Here is a 23,605-nt window from a genome sequence, read left to right on the forward strand (position 1 = left end):
GATTTGCGCGTATTGAGATGTTCGAATGTCTAGATGATGTAGCTTTTATGATAATAGATGTTATCAGTCATTTCAATATATGTTCGATTTTTATTTTATTGCTGTCCTATGCACATATTTCTCAAAGAGTGAAAAATGGAATGATTCTAAATTTTAGAAAATGAACCGAGTATGCAACGAATTGCATGCAGTGAAATTTGACAACTAGCTTGCTTGTAAATTCCAGTAACTAAAAATGTATATGACAAAAATACGAACACAAGGGAAATACTAAATTAAAACTAAGATTCATAGTTTTAATTAAATTGTTGGACCGAGGATTTGTCCAAATCCATTATTACGATGATCCATTAAAATACATGCGTTATTGGTTAGAACATGCACATACAGCTTTTTGGTAAAGTTTTATGTAAGCAAGTTTTGTTGCAGTGCTTGCTAGCAGAATAAGACTGGCTATCTTCTCACATTTTTTCTTCTTTTTTTAATGAGTCAATCTTTCCTTTTTTATATTGTAACGACATTTAATTAGCAAGAAACTGGAAGGTGAAATAGTACTCAAGGAAGGGCAAGGATTTGAAGTAAGAAGGTTTAGAAAAGCGTGGAATAGGGTCAATGAGCAAGCTTAGAGTTTCTCGGCTACTTAACTCTTTGTCTTCTTTTGGCAGTCTGCGGCATGTCCGGATGAGCGTAAAATCACTTTTAATGACTTATGCTGTTGGAACCGACATACGCGATTGAACACGATAACGTACAAATGCTCGAGCCCTTCGTGATGATACACGCGATCGCGAATCTCTGCGCCCGCACATACCTGAACCGTAGAATGAATATCACATTCAGTAACTCTCGAAAAAAAAACTATTCATTGAAAAAGCAATCTTTGGAATCGATCATTAAAATGTAAAACAATAATTTTTTTAGATCCCCCGATAGAACATTTGAAGTTTAGGTTCAGATGAAAGAGGAGCATCTAAGCATTCTATAACACTAGTTTACAAGAAAAATGAAGCTTCAAGAAAAGTATTTTTTAGACTAATTTTGGGTTGCTGAACACGAAAACATTATTTATTTTTTTTGTCCAAAGAAGCGATTTTGTGATTTTCTGAAAAAACTCGTTTTTGAGCACTTTTTGTAGTTTTTAGTCAATATTTCGTGTCAAAATCATCCAATTAATTTAGTTAATATGCAGGTTGGAAGGTTCCGAGGTGCACTTTCAGCTGAAAGTATGAATGTGCGAAAAATAATAAGTTACAATTTTCACTCAGTGCTTCATACCACCATACCTTCATATCTACATTTTTCATCCGACTTTTGTGACAATTGGATTAAAATTTATGCAAAAAGATTATTTATCTCATTAGATTCTAAAAGAATTTTCTTCTGTCCTTGATTTATTATTAAAAATTTACTAGAAATGTGCATTTTTTTAAAAAAGGTCGAACATTAGACTTTTTTACTTTGGTCGATTGTAATCATAATAAATCGATCTCTTATGCTTATGCTTATGCTTATGCTTATGCTTGGTCGATTGTAATCATAATAAATGTACATTTCTCGACAAACATACGATTACGGCTTAAAAGCCAACTGTCAAAATACTCTTTGAAAGGAAATTCCGGACAAACCGTTACTCGCTAAACGCAGTTCATAGCAGTTAATGCAAGAGAAAACGTTTTTCTTTTGTTTACTATATAGAGAATTTTGAATTTTTTTTAAGCTCGTACTGCTTTGAAAGAGAAATAAAGTATTATTTTCGTATCCAGCGACCCAAAATTAATCTAGAAAGCACTTCTTCTCGTAACTTCATTTTTCTTGTAAACTAGTCTAATCTTAGACCAAAAGAGATATGTGAAAAACAGAGCAATTTTCACTCGGTACCTAATAACATCACCAGTTTTTGTCGGATTTTCGTGATCTTAGGCTTAAAATTCGCGTGAGAAGTTTGCCTGTCACATAAGATTTTAAAAGATTTTTTTCGCTGATTTATTTTTTTATGAAGAATCAACTAAAAATTTGTAATTTTACCAAACACTACTTTTTTTTACTTTGGTTGCTCTTAACCCTAAATTATTGATATTTTATCCTAGCATGTTATACATTTTTGGAATTGGCACATCAATACCTTTCGAATGGTGAGTCTTTGTGGTAATCGGAAGATTTTTTCCTGGGATATTGACCAAAAACTGCAAAAAGTGCTTAAAAACACCTTTTTTAAAAAATCACAAAAACGGTTCTTTGAAAAAGAAAATGAATATGATTTTCGTGCTCAGCGACCCAAAATTGACTTAGAAAACACCTTTTTCTTAACTTCATGCAATTAACCCAAAATTTGTAAACTATTGTAATTGAGTACTTTAGCGATACTGCTTTTTTATGATAATATTATTCTGCTAGCGACATCGTGTTGGAGCAAATCACTATTTGCTCACTTAAAAAATAATTTCTCTTCTACTCGTGCCTACCTAAAGCCATACTTTAAGACCGTTTTATAATATTTTTATAGCACGATGAAATTAAAATTTTATTTATATTATTTTTTATTTATTTTCTGAAGAAAACCTTATACTCAATTTTTTTAATCTTATACGAAATATATATATTTTCATTGGAATTCTTTTTGGTATTATCCTTTTGAACTAGAATTACGAAACAAAATTGAGCCTATACTCAAAATTTCAAAAAGCTTGGTCGTTTTGCAAAGCTTTTAGGAGAATGTTCAGCGGAAAATATCCAGAGAATGAATGACCTGAACACGGCGAGAATTAAGTTACTGTTAATTCACCTTTTTATTTGACACGAGGAGAAAAGTTATCCTCAAGCAGGAATCGTACCTGTGTTCTCGCACGAGCGTTATCCCTTTTTAGCTTTGCAAAACGTGTTCTAGGGAAGCTGAAAATAGATAGCAAGAGAGATCTGGCCGATCGAAGTGAGAGGGCGGTGACGATTTGCCTATAGGAGACATTATGGGTTGATGAGTCCATTAGTAGATATTGAGGCTGTAGCGGTGATGACGATACTGTTGGGAATTGGCGCCATCACAGCTCCTCGATGGCGGAATTGTTAACATACTCAACTAGAGAGTGTAAGATCGCAGATTCGATTCCTGCTTGAGGACATAGGGGAGCATGGGGATAGATGAACCACGGGATAGGTGAAAAACTAAGGAAATCACGTCATATTCTGAAAATTTTCTCACCCGCATTATTTTTCTTGTTATCTCTTTCGGTAACCTAACCTTAGCCAGATTTGCAATAGCGTCAAACCAACAAACATTTTCAAAAATATTCAAATTTTTTTGTCATTTGAGTGGGAATGGGTGAACCAGGGGATAAGTGAACCACTATGTATAGTTTTCATTTTGGATTTTATTTTACAGCATATAAATTAAATGATATTGCGCACATTCAAACTATAATACGATATTTTTATGTGAGTCTACGTGTTTCTAAAATTGCCGGAAGAATGGTCCAACTTTCCTCAAGAAGGTGGTTCAAGTACCCCACCCGTGGGGATCCATGAACCATTTGACATAGGGTAGACGAGCCCCTATTCATCTCACTAGTTAGGATGTAACACTATATCGTTGATAACTCGAGTTAGAGTGACTGGATTGCGCTTAAATAAGTATTATCTTCTTTGCTTCGTTCCCAAGGGACCATTCATAAATTACGTAACGCTTTTAGGGGGGGAGGGGGTACGACAAGTTGTGACAAGTTGTGACATAGGGGGGAGGGGGTGTTAACTAGATCGTTACGTAACATGTTTTCATCGAAGAAAAAATTTTTTTTCTTGGCATTTGTTACGTAATAGGGGAGGGGGGGATGGAAAAATTTGTGACAATTTGTTACATAGGGGGAGGGGGGAGTCAATTTTGGGCAATTTTTGCGTTACGTAATTTATGAATGGTCCCTAAGAAGCAGTACAGTTCGAATTTTTGCCTGGAAAATGGAAAATGCTCGCGTTTGAGCGAAGAGGAAAGTCTAGTACAACGTGCCCTTATTCATCCTGCCATTTGAGCTAATGCGTGCAATTGAGATAGCAGACACTGCTCTAACTAATGAGTTTTAATAGGTGGGATTAATAGAGGACCTAAGATGGATTAGGGTGCAGTAACCTTACATTTGTGAAATACTAATAATTATGAGCACATGTTACTTTTCATTCTAAAAAGCGTTACATATGGTAAAGCATTGCTCGTTCGTCTATTTTCATGAACAGAGAATACTGCATCTCAAAAAGTCTAAGAATTGTTGCAAGTAACAAAAAAGTGGTTTATGCACTCCCCCTATCTTTTCTCAGTGTGTCCTATAAAAATGTGAATTTTAACCGTATCTTGGGCATGTTCCTAGAAAACTTAGAAAAAGGAAAATCATGACTTACATATAAACCTAGGACTATAAGTTGGTTGGTTAGTAAACAAAAGACGCAAAAAATATCTACTTTTTACCACCCAAAACAAGCCACACCCTTAATTGCTTTAACAATGCTATTTACAACCTACGAAATAGTTTGGCTTATGCAACAATCTACCATATAACCTGAGTGAAACAAAGCCGCACTAATTGCCGCTTTGTAGTGCAACGAATGTTTTAATAAGCAGCTACCAAAGATAATCTATTTTTTTGCGCGACAAAATCGTTACTACTATAGCTATAGTTATCAATAGAAAACCCGAACCACACTAGTGACCATGATGTGAATTCGTAATGATGTTTTCGAATTTTGCAGTTGTAATAAGATTAATTGATGGTTTTCAATTAGTATCTGTCTCACACTACACCGGATACAGGATTATTCTACTTCAAGCAAATCGATTAATGCAACAATTTATTCAACTGCTTACTGAATGGAGTGCCTCAAACGGTCTTAGTATTTGCCAACTTACACCGTATTGGTTCGCTGTTTATTGTTACGGGTTTTTAACTATCACGAACGTTGGTGTTTCAACAATTTGTAAACATTGTCTGCTACTTGGGAATAGCCTTTCTCGCCGCAAAGAGTGATCAGCTGGAACGTTCGCAGCAATCACAAAGTCACGATCAATTGTGGAACATTAAATTCATTCGCATCGAACATTGTTGGTGTGGTCTAATTAATTACAGTTGAGTAACTAGTCCGCGAAATTGTATCTTTCTACCAGCGGTTGTGTAGCAAGTAGAAGTTGTAACCTTCAAACAATAATAAATTCTACCCCGGCCCCAAAACAATACAAGTTTCGGTCGAAAAACCTGTTAAACAGCTGCCTAGCCCCCACAATTTGCCGTGCCCGTGCCGTCTTTCTATCGCAGTTTTTGTCTACTGACCATTGGCCTAAGCATTCTTGCGATTGTTGGTTTAGCAGCCACTGTCAAGTTCAACTGACCGCAGTCGTGCGTGCGAAAACAAAACATGACATTGGTATCACATGTGATTTATGCATAACAAAACTTCTTCTGGAAGTATCCGTCGTTGATATGCAGTTTGCAAGTTAGGTATTTTTATTTGTGATACGAATTGAAAATTTCTTCGTAATTCTCCGGCAGTCGCGAGTCGACATAATCTACATTTAGTCGACCGCCTGCGATTCTAAGACGATTTCGCCGGAGTTTCAGAACGTTATGCGCTCAGAGCACTGTGCGACGTCTGGAGAGATAATACAGGCAATTAACAGGTGAGCTGTAGGGAGTTTGTTTCAAACCTCATTCGGACATTTGTGTTCTGGGAAAACAGTGGGTTCGTTCAGAAAAATTTTATGTATGTAGCAATATTTCAATGTTTTGAAAAGGAGTATTGAACTTTTGGAGTTCGGTAAACATTAGTTCGAACAAAACGTTGTAACTGAGTAAAAAGCTTCCAAGTGTGCAACAATTTTTCTTCGAGCGATCCTTTTTTTGTATTTTTTATTTGTCGTTTCACAAAGATATGTCAAAAAAATAGTTTCGATATTATTTTGAAATTTGAATTATTTTCTAAGTTATTATTATTAACTTTTTATATGAGCTGGGATTTTATTTAAATTCTGACGATTGGTAACATTGATGCCACTCATTTTTAACCAGTTGACCGTGATTGTGTGTTCTTCCAAATATTTTTTGTAATATAAAGCAATTATTTGCAAACATGATTAACAATGGCAAATTGAAAAAAATGATTACTTATCACTAATATGGCTGTATATTTCCTAAAATAAAAGTAAAAAATAACAGTTATGTGTTCGAGAAAGCTTGAGGTTCCTATTTCATGGATTGATTTTTGTTTGGGTGAAAACACAGATATTTTCATGACGCTCACCAGTTTTGTGCGAAATAAGCTATTCGGACCTCCTATTCCATCAACAACCAATTCCATCAGTGGCTTGCGGCTACGCACACAATTGAGTAGTTTATGTCGTTTCTGCTTACCTTTCAATGTTTCCATATTTTGGACATCTTGCGGCAATATACATAAACAACAGGTCTTTATGACAACACACACACCTAGAAAAAATCGTGGAAATTTACGTCTCCTGACCCTGAAATAGACGAGCATAAAAATATCTTAATTTTACGTTTGATTTAAATTTTACATGGCAGTGAATTTCGAAAATCATGTAATTTTATTCCACATATGGCGTTTGCTCTGAATGCCAGTAAGTGTAATTTTATTTCATTGCGCATGTAAAGTATTTGTTTCATGTAAAATTAAATGGAACACGGTAATGTTTCGTCATTTCGTGAATTACGGTTTGTTAAATTGTGTAATGTTTGCAATTACGTCAATGATAAAATTAATATTGTTTTAGCGTGTAGATGTCCACACAATAAAATAACCTCTTCCCAGTACAACACATCCAGAATGAGACTCGGAATGAGTCCGACCGAAGCAGCGCCATCTCTTAAATATTTTCATAAAGCGCCAATCGACAGCTCGTCGCTGTTGTGCTATCTTATGACAAGCGCCATTTAGCTCATTTCGAGAAAAACGATTTTTAAAGTTTGAGATTGAATACCTTGAAAATTATAAATAGTATAAACAATTCAAAGAAGACAATTGATGCTTCTATCTATTATTTATAAATCTCTCAAATATTATGAAGATCGGTTTACTATGTTGCGAGTTTTGACTATAAATGTAAACACACTCACACATGTCATAGGTGTGTATAAATGACAAAATTTGTATTACGTGTCATAATCGTGCATGGAAAATTTTCCATAGAAAAAAATCAACAATTAATGACTTTTATTTATATCTTTGGTTTAGTTTAGCCTATAAACAATCGGTGAGATGCATTTTGAAGGAAATGAGTCAGAGAATCTAACAAAAATAGTTATTTTTGGTTACAGTGTTGCCAAATATGCTATATTTCCAGTTTAAAACTAAAACTACATTTTTCTCACAATTCGAGTAATTTTGTTTTGAAAGTTATTATGCCATTGTGTTCTTTAGAGAGTTTTACACATAAAAACATCTTATATATCAAGATACCTTGAGTTAATCCTCAGGCACAGTCATTTGAAGCAAAAAATTCAAAATTTCTCATTATGTTTTTTGATATATCTCAGTAACCAAGCAGAATATCAAAATTCTGAAAACGCCACTTTGTAGAGATTTTTTAGACACGTGATGTGGCATATCTAACTCAGTTTACCCCAAAATGGCGTTTGTCATAAGATAGCACAATAGCGACGAGCTGTGATTTGTATTTGTATTTGCATAGATTAATTTTTTTGACATATTTTTTTTATTTGCTTCTTAAGGAGATTTCATAGGTAAACTAAATTCCATTGTACAAAAAATTAAAAAAAAATGACAGTTTGAATTGTCCGTAGGGAGGTCCGAATTACCCCTACATTGTGAAAGGATAGAATAACGTAGAGTTTTGCAAATGGTCATCTAGTGGTGCCATGCGGTGGTGCAAATATTTTTTATGACTCCAAAATGCAGCTGACGTTTCAATCTACCAACTAGAACCGAAAAATTCATTCACATCTATCCACATAAAAGGACGATTTGCTTAGGTAGGTCTGAATAGCCCCAGGTATGTTGAGGTCGGTCGAAAGACTATTTTTAATGTAAAATTCTTTTATTTTAAAGTTTAGATTTTTAAGAATGTGTTATAGAGATCCAACCAGTGGAAGCAATTTTATCATTTTGCTTTCTTACGGGACGTTGCTTATGCTTAAAGGTTTAAACGCGATTATCTCGAAATCCTGTTTTTTCCAAAAATGTGTTTGCAGTGACTACGATTGCCGAAAAAAATTTCAATCGATTTTAATATATTTTAAATTTCCGTGTGCCGGAACGATCAATGTTATCAATGTTATGAATTTTATAATAATTTTTTTCAAGTGGTGCTTTTTTTGAAAAAATCGTCCTTGATCGCAAAAATATTTATTTTTTATTTTTAATGAATCGTTCAAGGACACCACAAGTCCCTATACTAATGAAATTCGGACTGGAGTCGTAGTCATGGAAAAAAGCGCGTTTTGCGGAAATTGTTATAACTTTAACAATTATTAATATTTTTCATGTTCTCAAGTGAATTTTGCAAATTAGACATTGTACTACGCTTAGAGCTTCCATTTTCATTTTCCCGGGAATAATATGGTAGTACAAATCAACATTTGTAGAATCGACGACAAAAAAATGTTTTTATATATTTTCCGTATTGTGTGAATTCTCTAATTTGTCATGCGGACTAAAGAGCGGCAGAAGAATTTTCTCAAGACACTCCACCTGGTACACTAGTTTATTGATGACCAGACCGCTTGGTTTGAACCACGGTTTTGTAATCCCTCTGTCCGATATGGCGATGTACAGCATATTTTTTTAAAATTTATGCTTAACCTTATATTTTACTTCGTGGGGTGTGGCCGACTTGTCGCTGGAATAGTACACTGAAGTTTTTTTTATGCGGGGGATACGCACCGCATAAAAAAATCCGCATAAAAAATCCGCATAACTTTGAAAATCCGCATAAGAAAACCGCAAAACTTTGAAAATCCGCATAAAAAAACGCACAACTTTGAAAATCCGCATAAACTGCAGAATTTTGAAAATCCGCATAAAAAACACATAAGGTGTGAAATATTTTTCAATATTAAGAGCCATAGTACTCAAGGAAGAGCAAGGATTTGAAGAATGAAAGTTTAGAGAAAAGCGTGGAGTAGGGTCATATGAGCAAGCTTAGAGTTTCCCGGCTACTTAACTCTTTTTCTTCTGCAACGCAGGAGTCAGGATCTGTTTGTATTAAATGCGAATCACCTGAGTCTGCGGCATGTCCAGACAAGCGTAAAGTCACTTAATGACTTATGCTGTCGGAACCGTGACTCCCCGGAATCGCAAGATTAACCTCGGCACCTAACTGACCAGCATAGAGATAACGATTTCGAGAGAAATTTAAACGTCGGGAAATTTCTCCGTCGGAGTAGACTAGGCCCACCGCCGGGGTTTAGTAGAATAGATCGGGAAGTAGCTCCGGCAGATACTCGTCGGGGCGCCTGTCAACTGGAAGTCACCCTCCACCCAGAATCGCAGGACCGACCTCGGCATCTGCCCGGGTAGTATCGGTTTCGGAAGATCTTCCACTGCCAGGGAACTCTTCGTGGGAGTAGGAAAGATCCACCGTCGGGGACTATTCCGAGTAGTCCGTAGCGAATCGCCGGCTTGAATCATCGGGGCGCCAGTGAATCGGACGCAAGCCTCCACCGGGAATCGCTGGACTGACCTCGGCATTCTGCCGGACTGCATCTAAGGAAGAATAACGTGTCCGCCAACGGTTGCAGGAGACATTCTTTCGTCGGGGAACTCTCCGCCGAGGTAGTCTAGCTCCACTGTCGGGAACTACACCGAGTAGCACCGAACGCGACAGACCCTGGACGTTGGGGCACCAGTGAACTGGAAGCCATCCTCCAACCGGAATCGCCAGATCGACCACGGCATCCAACTGGTCAACGTAGAGAGGATGTAGGATATCATGCCGTGCAGGACTGATATGGTGGTTATGAGACCAGTTAAATCTAGCACGACCAGCTAGACCTGGAATCAAGTGAAGTGCATTAGCACGCCTCCCCCGAAGTAGTCATTTCAAACGGAATCCGGGGAATCAGGCAAATGTCGGACTTCTTGGTGGAGCTTAGAGGAATAGGGTTCAGAGTTATCTTCTCTGTTCAGAGTCCCTCACTCTGGCACACGATGGACGAAATCGGTAGTATGGTCTAACTACTGAACGTGTGCCGGGTCGGCGTAAAAGCTTTATCACCAAGTAAAAAAAAATACACGCTCAGAGACTTTTTTCCGATCTCGCCGAACTGAGTCAAATGGTATAAGAGATTCGGCTCTGCGGGCCTCGGTTAAAAAGTCGAAATTCCGACCGATTGCATAAGTTTTATTATGAGAAAGGTAAAAAAGTATTCAGTCATTTTCTGTTTTTATTTTCACTGCATCAAGAATGCTTCTCATATCCTTAATCCAAAGACTAGTGATTTATAACCTAAAATAAAAATATAAACATTTTGTGTCTTTTGTTTAAGCATGTGCATTCACGAGGGTCTATCTTTCGATAAAAGTCGCTTCAGGTGGTGCCCTAGAAATTAAAAGGAAGCTGCATAAAAAGAATCGCATAACTTTGAAAATTCGCATAAAAAACCGTATAACTTTGAAAATCCGCATAAAAAAACCACATAACTTTGAAAATCCGCATAAAAAACCGCATAAAAAGGCTTCAGTGTAGTTGTCATTTCCTGGGATGCGGGTCTTCGAGAGCGGAAAGTAATTTTCGTAGTCCAGCACGAACGACGTCCCGCGGTAGTTCTTCGTCATCCAGCGGCATTTCGATTTCACGATCGCTATCTGCTCGTCCGTGTACTTGGGGGACCGAGTCTTCTTCCGGCAGACGATGTCGTTCATCTTGAGGGTTCGGTGAATCAAGGTATGGGAGTAGTGATATTTACGACCGGCGTCACACAAACTCGTTCCGTTCTTGTTGTCGAACAGCTTTTTCAATTCCTTCTTCTTCTTTGACATTATCTTCGCCGGACGGCCGCTACCGGCCTTTCGCTCCACACTCAGGGATGCAAGGATCCGGTAAATTGTACTCACAGGCACGTTTTCGTCTCGAAAGTGGTACACCGTTAACTTTTTCCATGATGACTATGTGTTTCACAAAAGCTTACAACACGCTCGCGGAGTGCTTGCTGTTTTGACGCCATCTTGTATTGAACTGACAGCACCCGAGCGAAAAGAAATATGCCACCAATTTCTAGGGAGTCCAGAGAGCAATTCTCTTGGAGAGAAAAAATTACGCTCTTAACTTTAATTACAGAAAGGTATTGAAATCATTCTCATTTTTTTTATTGAACACCAGTTATTAGTAATAATTCGACTGTCCGTCTGCATTAGCTTTTCCTTTACCATTGATTTGTAGTCTTTCGAGGTTTTTGACGCTGATCCCATACTGATTTGTTCGTTTCTCCGAGCTTTGCTATTGTCCCATGTAGTACGTGGTATCAAAACATCGCGTGACATCATGTTCCAAACGTACTCAATTGTGTTAATGCCTGAAGAAAGAGTAGGTAACTCATTATCAAGAATGTTAGCACTACGCTATATTTCTTCTTAGTGAGGAAACATTTGGGTAAAAAGGAGCAAAACCTATAACTAAATTAGTTAGTGTCGGATTCTGATGAGACGAACTCGAAACGCTTCTTCGGTAACTAATTTAAGAATCTTAGCTTGCACCAACACAATCCTTTGCAGACTTTCTCGCGTATATCGATCCGTTGTCCTGTTGATCTTGTTTATCTTGCAGAGCGAAACATCCAATTTTGGGCTTGAGATGATTCAGAGCGGTGATGATCAACGATAAAGTGAAAAAACTAGCATTTGAAAAAGATGGTCAATCGATTTTCTACTAAGAGAGCGGGTCTTTTCGCTGATGGTTATTTCGCCAAAGGTCATTTTGACGAAAGTTGTTTCGCCGGGGAGGGGGATATTTTGCCAAATCCTATTTACTAAACATGTAAATGCAGTAACATAGTTATTTTAATGGTTTCAAAATATTTGCAAATATTATTATTACCTTAATAACCATTATGGTAAGAGCCTTTTAAAAGATTATAAGTAAAGGTAAAGAAAGGTAAAGATGCAGTATCTATTCAATACTTCCATATTTCCGCTTTTACGTTAAGATAAACAAAACGGAAAAAACTAACATACTCTTTAGAATCGGACTTCATTACAATGAATATTCTGAAATAGAATTCAAATTGATTATTAGTGCTAATTGTATGTCAATATGATACTTGCTGTTACTTGGTTTTATTCTAAAATTCGCTCATTTTTCTTCAAAATAATAGGGAGAAAAAATTTTTTATTCAGTTTTCTGTAGTTTATCGATAGGGTTTGAGCATATTGGGCATCCTCATAAAAAAATCAAGTCAATTCGTTGATTAGTTTTTGAGTTATCGTGTTCGCCAAATTGAACGCCAATTTGAAGGCGGTTACGAGAAAAACGTTATTAAAGGGCGTCCCACATCAAATTGCATCACGAAAAAAACGCTGTAGAAACTGACCCATTGAGTATTTTCTCTTGAAAATTTGGGTAGAAGTAGTTTGGAGTGTATTGTTTAGACTGTATTTTTATCGCTTTAAGTTTTTCTAAAATTGTTGCTGATAGATTGAAATCTGCGTGTGTTATAGCAAATACGCGCGTGGAATGCATGACTGTTTAAAACAAAAGAAGTTCAGCGTGACCACCGAGATTGTGGGAGATCTTTCTAGAGGTTCAATACTAAAAATTAAGCGGATAAAAAGAAGTTGATTATTTTTACCCTCTACCCCAGACGCCCCCATTAAGCATTACAACCACCATTATAACAAGAAACGCCCGATTTAACAATAAGTGCATTGATTTTTTTCATTTCTTTATTTTTTATTTTTTATTTCGGTGGTTCAAGCAGAGTAGTAAAACTTCTACAACAAAACGCTTACACGAGTTAATCAGTTTGAAATTTCTGATACAATCATTTACACTTTTTTTTTACATTTTAATGACATTCAATTAGCTAGAGATTACTGGGTAGTGAAAGTTATGAAAATTAGAGCCATAGTACTCAAGTGAGAGCAAGGATGTGAAGTAAACAGATCGGGAAACTAGAAGTGGCAGGGTCATTAGAACAGGCTTAATATCGTGCGGGCTTAATCTTTGTCTTCTGTTAATGAGAGTCGAGCTTAGGCAGTATAAAGATGGACACGTCTATCATTACCAGGACACATGTTAGTGAACTCGGGTGATTCGTAGTTATACTGCCTAAGCTCGACCCTCATTAACAGAAGACAAAAATTAAGCCCGTACGATATTAAGCCTGTTCTAATGACCCTGCCACTTCTAGTTTTCCGACTGTTTACTTCACATCCTTGCTCTCACTTGAGTACTATGGCTCTAATTTTCATAACTTTCCCTACCCAGTAATCTCTAGCTAATTGAATGTCGTTAAAATGTAAAAAAAGAAAATGTGACTAACATAGTCGAAATAAAAAAGGAAAAGAGAATCATTTACACTGATTTCAAAATCTTTAAACGGCCGTGAATTTCACGCCTTGGCTCGACGCATATCCGGGTAAACCGACTCTACTATATAAATATTCGGAGCTAAGCTTTTAGGCTATTGAAATTTGTTCACGCAAAGTGAAATTTGTGTGCATATTTGGTTTAATATTTCAGTCTAGATAATACTAAACATGGACGGTGTGTACTCGCTAGCTTAGCAATTCTGCACTGTTGCTGTGAGTGGCATTTCGGCTAAACTTAATTAGTTATAGCAATATATTCTTTGAAATATTCTCAAAATGACTTACTTTGAAAAGAAGTACTCTGTTATACAAATATTAAAAAATCTAATCATTCTCAGAAGCGCCCTCTTTCGTCTACCGTACCCCAACGATGGTTTGATGAGACTCCAAGACGAGAGAAAACATCTGTCGAATGACCCAACAACACGAGACCTACAGTACAACATCACACGCGCAACGCAGTGTGTTGCCGATCCGTATCTGAGCCGTACTACGAAATCGTCTGGAGGAATCCCTGCCGGCTCGTGGAAAACCGCCCGGCGTCCCAATACATAATGCATCCGTCCGAATCTGTAATCCACAGATGTAGGACTTCACCCCCCTTCTTCCCCTTGATTTTTTCCCAAAACTTATGTGGCCCCCTATCTTCTAGTTTTAGTTGTTCAATATTTAATCTCGTTAAGAAATGCCCAACAGTACCACTACTTAAAAATAGCCACAATTAATCCCCCTTAATCTTAATAAAATTGAACCATTCCCTCTAGTTATTTCTAGTTAATAAGCTTGTAAAATGTTCCGCTTAGGTAAAAATTAATTGCTCCAACAACCTCCCATCTAAAAATCATAAAGTACATTACTATACAAAGAACACACGAAATGACCCGTCCCCCAATCTTACGAATATAATATTATCCCCTCTTGTATATGTATAAGTTAGCTGTAAATTTTTTTTAGTTTCATTATATAAAAACAAAATAATATTGAAAAGTGTAACCCCCCGGTTTTAAGAAATTCAAAATGTAAAACAATGAAAAAATGGCACCTTTAAGCTAACGCAAACGTGCCTTATCAAATAAACGAATTGAATATAAAAAATATTAAAAAAGCGCTTTTAGTACTACACGGCGTTCGTATAACTGATAGTATGGTTAAATTAAAACGGAAACCTTTCTCAAAGCTGTAAGTAATTTATAAAATTCAAAAAACGAGTCTTGTATATCAGAGAAAAATATTTGGATTTTAACTTTCCTTCCTCCTAATTGATTTGAGCAGTAGTAGACAAAAATCAGTGTGAAAAGCATTATTGATCGATATTTGTTTTTGTCCTTAATATTTGAAAATCTTGAAATAAATCTGAACGCCTAACGTTTAATTTTTATTTAACCATTATAATGTGCTCCTTGCTAATTTCACATTTTCCACAAATAATGAAAAATCGAAAAGTCTACGTTGACTTTGTGTGTGTGTGCGTGAGGGGGGGGGGGGGGGGTTGATAAAAGTCTACTTAAGTCTACTAGGGGGAGGAGGGGTCCAATAATCTCAAATTTTCGGTCTACGTGGTTTATGAATGGTTCCTTAATTATAAATATATAATATTGTTAAACAAAATCTCAGTTTTTTATATGCAGACAAATCATTGACATGACTTGTACGTTGATCATAATAAAATCTTGAAAGAGACCAAAATTAAATACCGATTCACCCTTAATATTATTTAACCATTGATGTTCCTTTTGCTTCACAATCATTCAATTAAAATTAAATTCCGCGAAACCATTTATTGAAAAATGAATGTTTCCTAAGTGTTAACTTGCCCTAACGAACGAATGAATGGGAATAGGTTCGCCAATTTTTAGTAAAGGTCCTCAATATAAATTTTGGTAAAAGTTCTCATGTACACTAAACAAATTGATGCTATTCGATGCAATAGAAAAAATATCATATAAAAAAGGGTGTTTTTATCAATATGGTACATAGTGAAATCTTTAAAATTTAGATTAGTCTTCGTCAAGTCCCCCCCTAATATCAATTTTCCAAAAACATATATTTTACAAAATTTTATTTGAAGTTTGTTTTATTGAACAAAGTTTGTATTAAACTGTTCAAACGAAAGAGAGTTATAAGTCCTGCATCATTACACTGTCATATGAACAAAAAAAAATTCTGGTCAGCCTATTGTATAGGTAGGTGGATTAGTGGAAACTGCGAGCTTTATAAATTAAAATGGCAGGTTTCTCCTACACTCAAGTTTTTTTTCACGCGGTTTTTTTTTGCGCGGTATTTTTTTAAGCGGTTTTTTACGCGGATTTTGAAATTTACGCGATTTTCATTTACGCGGATTTTGAAATTTACGCGGTTTTCATTTACGCGGATTTTGAAATTTACGCGGTTTTTGAAATTTACGCGGATTTTGGAATTTACGCGGTATCCATCAATGAAGTTCCCTTTATCGCGGATTCTTAAATTTAAGTGGTCTTCATTTACGCGGATTTTGAAATTTACGCGGTTTTCATTTACGCGGATTTTGAAATTTACGCGGTTTTCATTTACGCGGATTTTGAAATTTACGCGGTTTTCATTTACGCGGCTCGTATCCCCCGCGTAAAAAAAAACCTGAGTGTAATTTCCATATAAATTTCAAACACATTGCGTGATGCCGTGTCATAATAAATCGACCTGAAATTTTGAACAGTTTTTTGGGACCGCATATAGAACCAAAACAAATTTGCTCTCAACTGATGTAGTCATATTTGCAGGTTTCTTTACAATAGTACCTACCCATAAACCCGGCAATGCGGCCAGACGAATGCGGAATCATTATATGACTAATGACTGCAAAGGAAGTTCAAGTCAACGGATTAACGAGTTTGCTAGGAAAGTAGTATCCAGTAAACTGCTAGCAATGCTTCTCCGCCCATGGTGATTACCATGATTTGCAATAAAGCAAATTTTAACTTGAGTTTTAGATGCTTCTTACTGTATATGAGGAGTTTAAATGCATAACAGTGGTAACTTAGCATACAAAAAATTATTTTAATACTCCTTGTTATCAGCATTTCGATTGCACAACAGTCGCAAATTAGTATGGCCAGGGTCTAGCAACAGCACAGTCGTATATTTTATCAAGAGTAGATCTAAGTAGCGCTTAAAGTGGTTGAAATGCTATTTTATCGTTCATTCGACACGGCGCGTGCATGGTTGATTCGATTTGTATTTATTTGAAGTTTTTTTTGGTGGCATCCCAACGAGTTATGCACATGCAGTTTGCCCGTGTCTGCAGATCCCTTTTCTGAGCTGGAAAATACTGCGCTGCGTCTACTGCTAGCACTGGTATCGGATCGGAAAGTTAATTTGATTGGCTTTCTCTAGAGGCGCCTTCGTCCGTGGTGGTGGTGGTTTTGTTGCTTTTGGTCGGTCGGTTGTTCACTTTTTGGTCTTATGGGATACATGGGACGGGATATATGGGAGTTTTCTTCTTTTGTGTTTGTTCTAGGTCGATTGTTTTGGTGTTTGTTGCGTTGCGTTGTGATTGTGACGATGATTTTGGCGGACTGCACTAAAGATGCACCGAATAGTACAATTCGGCTTTCAGCCGAATACCGAATATTTAATGTTTAATTGTTCGGCCCAACGAATACTCGACGAATATTCGACTGATTAATATCCAAATATTCTGAAAAACAGCATCGAATTACTTATATTCGAACTACGTTGCTGGGTGTAAACTCGGTTATTCATCATCATAACCGCGAGGGAGATTGCAACAAAAGAACGAAGCTTTGCTCCCTGGTCAACGGTTAATGGCCGCTGCAGGTGCCGCCAATATTAACGCCAGAAGAACTCGTTTGAAATAAACAAATTCTGTTAAAATTATTCATTGACTCACTAGATCCGGAGAAATTGGTGTAAATTCCGGAGGCCCGGAGATCGTCTCCAAAAACCAGAGTCTCCGGGTCAGACCCGGAGGGGTGGCAACCCTATACATTGTTGTGAGCGAACGGTTGTTTTCCGTCGAAGTATTCGAAAATCGGTTTTTATTTTTCGGTGTACCGTATATTCGGATTAAATCAAAATCGGCTGGTATTCGGCCCGAATATCCGATGCATCTCTAGTGATTATCTAATGAGTGTTGCTTAGGAAGTGTTTAGTCGGAATTCATACCAATCCGACCCATATTAAAACCTCAACAGCATGATACCCACCATTGCCGGCCGCCCCCATCTCCATCGTTCATGGGGAAGTATAAAGAATAAGGTAGACGGGAAGTGTTGATGCTCCACCTACTTAACGGAAGGTAGACGATTAATCAGACTATTCCATAGATGTCGCGGAGTTGGTGGTTTGCAAGGGTATAAGGTCTAGGATTCGGTCCAAGCAAGGGATGCGACTTGTAAAGCATAGTGTATTAGGTAGTATTTTAGTTAGATTTCGAGTACACGATCACTCGAAAAAGAGAAGATCTTGTTTAGTTGATGATTCTTTTTAAACTCTGTATAGCCGGTTACCGAGAATATCCTATATCTAAACAAAAGCAATTTGAACTCCACGCACCCGACCGTGGGTTTGTTTAGAAACACTGGACATAGTCTTTACTATATTAAGAGCCATAGTACTCAAGGAAGAGCAAGGATTTGAAGTAAGAAAGTTTAGAAAAGCGTGGAGTAGGGTTAATGAGCAAGCTTAGAGTTTCCCGGCTACTTAACTCTTTGTCTTCTGCAACGCAGGAGTCAGGATCTTTTGGCATTAAATGAGAATCCGACATGTCCGGACAAGCGTAAAGTCAATTTAATGACTTATGCTGACGGTTCCGACAGCATAAGTCATTAAATTGACTTTACGCTTGTCCTGACATGCCGCAGACTCGGGTGATTCGCATTTAATGCCAAAAGATCCTGACTTCTGCGTTGCAGAAGACAAAGAGTTAAGTAGCCGGGAAACTCTAAGCTTGTTCATTGACCCTACTCCACGCTTTTCTAAACTTTCTTACTTCAAATATTTCCTCTTCCTTGAGTACTATGGCTCTTAATATTTGAAAAATACTTCACCTTCCAGTCCCTTGCTAATTATATTTCGTTACAATATAAAAATATGGTTTGCAAGACGGCATTGAAGGCTGTATGATGGTTGTAAGATCGTTTGATACTTCTGCGCCGAGTTTTGTATAGTGTCTCGTCTGTGCGCAGATGCGAAATCTGAACCATTTCGAGCGCGAATCGTTCGATTCACTAACAGAAAAGAATCGACTCTTTTAATCAATTCAGCGACTCATTTTGAAAGAATAATAAGTTATATACTTTTTTGTTTTCGAAAAATCGAAAACAAATTCTGTACTATCTGAAAGTACATGTTTTCCCAATTTTTATAGAAATCTAAGCAATTCATCGAAAGTTGTAAACCTTTGAAGCGCGCCTCGCCTACTAGAAGTAGTGGTGACATGAAACTTTAAACTCGATTTTTCAGAAATGTTGTTTTCCCAAAAATGTATTCCTTTTTTAAGTATAAATTTTTATTCGGTGTATAAGAATTTTTCATGCAATTTTTAGACCTCAAAACATCGATGTTTTTTGGAAAATCCTATGCAGAAAAGGAGTACTTACTTGGCATATGCAGTTGGTAGCATAACAATATATAAATCGCGCGCTGAAGTGATTGCTTAGAATCAGCATTCTATTCTACTATTGCTGCAAAAATAACTCCGTTTTCCATTTCTGTTTTTATATTATTTTGTTGTTCAATTTTAATAAAAGCCCCTCTTACTACGTAACCATTATACATGTGCGATTCCAACTGTTTATAAGAATAGAACTTGGCGCAAGAATAAAGTAAATTGCACACAAATTTCTGCTCTATAAGATTTCGCTTTTTATCCAAACAATCGTTGGAGAAAATTGCCACCGATACGACATCCGGAGTCCATGTTGTTTATTTGGTCAATCGTATTAATATGTACAACAAACATGAAATTTCCCAGTTCTCGGCAGCCGGCTGCACAGAGCAATTATTACATGTTAACACTATTGGCACACTTACTGACAAATCTTTCTTTTACATGATACATGTGGAGATGCAGAGAATTCCTCGGTCTCTAACAGCGACATGATTTCACCTATGTTTGCCATTTTTTGAACCTTCACTAGGCGTATTCATTTGATAACTTTTAATTAAAGTAAAAAAGCTTTCAAACTATGAAAATCGTCTACTACGTATGCCTTTGTTGTATTCTTTAAGCCCGAAAACCTCAATTGGACATAGTTGTGGTACATTTGGAGGGTTATCAGCTTTTTGTACAAAAGGTATGCCATAATCCCCCTTTGCGTCCAAAGCTTTTTTTTGCATAATAGCAAGGTGCTAGATTAGGCGTTGATTGCCTAGTGGATCGAAATTAACACTAGATGTTTAAAATATGTGTGCCTAGAGTATGACGTTCAGTATGGTGTCTTGTGCAATGTAGCATTTTTGTATTAATGCGGTAAGGGTTGTCAAAATTTCATTCCACATACGTTACGTTACTGATGGATCATATATGCTAAGCTAAAGCTAATTTCATAGTCATTAACGCAACGCGTTAGAAAACGTTCCTATTATGTCCACTTATAATATTTTTATTTATTCTCCATCTCTTTTCCAGGAAGGGCCCCACTCCACGATACCGGAGGATGAATTCTTTGATGCGGTCGAGACAGGACTGGATAAGATAGAGGAAGATCGACAATTACGCGTGAGACTTAAATTCCAGTCGCAACAGGTATGTGTTAATATTTACGTATCATACTGTGTGCCCCTAATCAACAGACATTACTTTTCTAGTCACAAATCAGCACGACCAGTTCTGTTTTTAGCGTCACTCATGAGACTGACGATGATAAACAGCAATCGGAGGACTTTGGCACTGGTGCCCAGGCACGCAGTCACAAGCTATGGCCGGAAATAGACAAAATCTGCACGGAACAGTTGTATCAAGCTCGTCAGGGAGTCGGTGATGGGGGCAACGGGTGGCAGCTGTTTGCCGACGAGGGTGAAATGAAAATGTACCGAAGGGAAGAGGAAGTCGATGGAATGGTAATCGATCCGTTGAAATCCTGTCACGTTGTGCAAGGTGTGACGGCGCGTGAAATGTGTCATTACTTTTTCGATCCTGCCTACCGAAATGACTGGGAAACGACGCTGGAAGATGTGCAGATAGTGGATAATGTCGCACCCGACACGATGGTCTTCCTGCAAACGTACAAGCGCATTTGGCCCGCTAGTCAACGTGATGCTCTGTTTTGGTCGCACATGCGGAAGATCACTGACAATGCCGATGTGGGAGCGCACGACACGTGGGTTGTGTGCAATCACTCCAATCAGAACGAAGAGTATCCGGTGAGTTTTAATTACTTGTTTAGCAACAGAAAGTGTTGCGTTAATATAGCACATTATTATTACCAATATGACATGTTTGCTACTATCATCAATCATCCGTTGTGGCGACCACATCAGATTTTTATGATCTTTTTTCAAGTGAAATTTATTCAAAAAGTTTAAATATATTGTATTCCTAATATTTAGCCTGCCAATCAAGGAAAATGCGTTCGCATCTATCTAACGGTGATATTAGTGTGTCAAACATATCTACCCCCTGGAAAGGATAGTAAAACCGCCACCCGCGATGATCTGACGTGCAGGATAACATATTGCTCCACTGGTAAGTAACTGTTGCTAATGTTATTTGTTCATGTAAGCGTCATTCTGAACATCTTTTCTGTATCATTCAAGTGAATCCTGGCGGCTGGGCCCCAGCAACAGTGCTTCGTGCTATCTACAAAAAAGAGTATCCAAAGTTCCTTAAACGCTTCACAGGATATGTGGTTGATCAGCGTAAATCTAAGCCTATTATGTACTAGTTTTCGAGAGCGAACGAGTGCGCGTGTGACTGTGAATTTTTGTTTAATTCTAAATGTGTTAAACTTGGAAAGATCTTTAACAGAATAACACAAGAACCAACCGACTAGATTTTAATTTTGTTAAAATTTAGAATAAGCTTTATTAAGTGGTGATATTTTGTCACCCCATAACCGTATTTGGCATCTTACAGGTGAGGTAGGATTTATGCTTGTAGATTAAAATCCTCATTACCGTTGAGAGCAACGGCTGTGATGTCAGATGTGGAACAATTGTTAGCACCTTTTCTGTTAGGCCGAAAATACATCATCCAATAAAATATATTCTTTTGAAAAGACTAATGATTCAATGCGTCTTGTCCAGATTTCTTGAGTGGTTACTACCTACATGTTTAAAATGCCAAAATATCCTGATTGTTGTGGCAGAAAACAAAAGGGTTAAGACGACGGGAAACTCTAAGCTTCCACGCTATTCTAAACTTTCTTCCGTCACCTCCTTGCTTTTTCTTTGCTCCCTCTTGCCTGTTCTTTGCTTTTAATATTATAATACTCCAAAGCTTCCAGTTTCTTGTTAATTGAATGTAATTACAATATAAAAAGGAAAAAAATGATTTACTCGTAGTCGTTAATAAGAATTGGGGAAACACGTTTGGCTTATGTGTTGTTTGATTGTATTAGTCTTCGCAAGCGCTGCGCTGTTTGGAATCAAGATTCAAATCGGTTTTTCTTTAGCGATTGAAGTTTCCAGATAGAAATTCGAAAGGCTTTTGATAACTAAGAGCTTATCTACTTCTAATACGGTTCAATGTGTATGATGAATAGTCTAGTGCAGTGCCCAATTAACTATTTTTATGTTTTTAATTGTTTGCAGACTCATAAATGCCATCAATGCTGGCATTGATCGTTTCCAATAAAATCCGTTTAGTTTGAAAACATTAGGGTAAAGCCACGAATATGGGACCCCTATCCCGTTTGTATTGAACTGACATGAGCCAACATCTCTGCGTGTAAACACATTATGGGCCCCACTGACAGTTCTCATTGTTCTGCTCGTTTTGCAGCAAGCTCGATCCACACTAGATAGGAACGATACGGCATGACTCGACCTTTAGATGTTTGCCATCGAGCTAAAATATTGGACAATAAATGGAAAAAAGTGATGTTTTCGTCATGTTGGTGGATGACAAACATTTTACACCACGATAAAACGACAATAAAACGAATTCGAGCATCAAAATACCGTGTCGTATGGAATCGCTTCTGTCGGTTGTAGATCGACCTTAGGACGAAGTTTTAGATCTTGGCTTGCGAAACATGCCGGCGTAGCAGACACCGGGGCAAAGTATGCTGTTATGGAGAATGTAGGTAAGATGACACTTTGCGTTTATCACAAACTGCGAAATTCAATAAAAATAATAGTATCACCGATGGCAGAAAAAAACGATTATCACCAGAAAATTCTTGACCTCGGAAGAAATTTGTAGATTGAAGATCAAACAGAAACAGTAGGCTAGAAAAAATGGACATATTTGCAATACGAATACAAAGCAGAATCCCGTATTAATGAATACCATTCCAGAAATCTGTGGAACCATTTCCAAACTATTCATATAATAAAGTCATGGCTGAGTTTCGACTTCGTCTCATTAGAAACCAACACTAACTTATTGTCGGAATAGATAAGCGTCACGACTGATCAAACGTGACGTCCCGTCCGAGCCAAAGTTCTGTTTATGCCGATAAGACAGAGTGAAGCCGAAACTTGTCTTGGCTTAGCAGGCCTATGCGAAAGCACTATGCTATATTTCCTCCTGAGGAGAAAAATTGAGTAAACACCAAAATTTCTCACCAGGGCGAACATTTTTTGCTGAAACCAGTCAAGCCGGCGCTAATCTATTCCGACAATAAGTTAGTGTTAGTTTCTGATGAGACGATGTCGAAACGCACCAATGACTTTATTTAGTTAGGATTTATGGCCTTCACGTACAAAGACTGGTTTCACCAAAAATTTTCGTCTTGCTGAGAAGTTTTGGTGTTTACTCAATTATTCTCCTTAGAGGGAAATATAGCATAGTATTCATATAATACTCACCATATTTGGAATACTTAAACTGATCAACGCTGACGAAAAAATCCGTACTCCATTGCATTGCAATGAAGCGCGACCATTCACCGTAGTCATCAACACTGTC

The 23,605-nt window shown here is 37.3% G+C and overlaps 1 protein-coding gene across 2 annotated transcripts in view; it reads left to right on the forward strand.

Moving 5' to 3' along the window:
- Positions 1-21,745, forward strand: part of LOC131690359 (ceramide transfer protein) — a 48,079-nt gene extending 26,334 nt beyond the window's left edge. For both annotated transcript variants that reach the window (XM_058976070.1, XM_058976071.1), the window contains 4 exons: positions 20,162-20,278; positions 20,341-20,895; positions 21,082-21,217; positions 21,289-21,745. In XM_058976070.1, the coding sequence (XP_058832053.1) occupies positions 20,162-20,278; positions 20,341-20,895; positions 21,082-21,217; positions 21,289-21,416 (936 nt within the window). In that variant the 3' untranslated portion in view covers positions 21,417-21,745. The remainder of the gene's footprint in view (positions 1-20,161; positions 20,279-20,340; positions 20,896-21,081; positions 21,218-21,288) is intronic.
- Positions 21,746-23,605: the final 1,860 nt, after the last annotated feature.

Source organism: Topomyia yanbarensis, chromosome 3 (genome assembly GCF_030247195.1).
Source record: "Topomyia yanbarensis strain Yona2022 chromosome 3, ASM3024719v1, whole genome shotgun sequence".
NCBI classification, from domain to species: domain Eukaryota; kingdom Metazoa; phylum Arthropoda; class Insecta; order Diptera; family Culicidae; genus Topomyia; species Topomyia yanbarensis.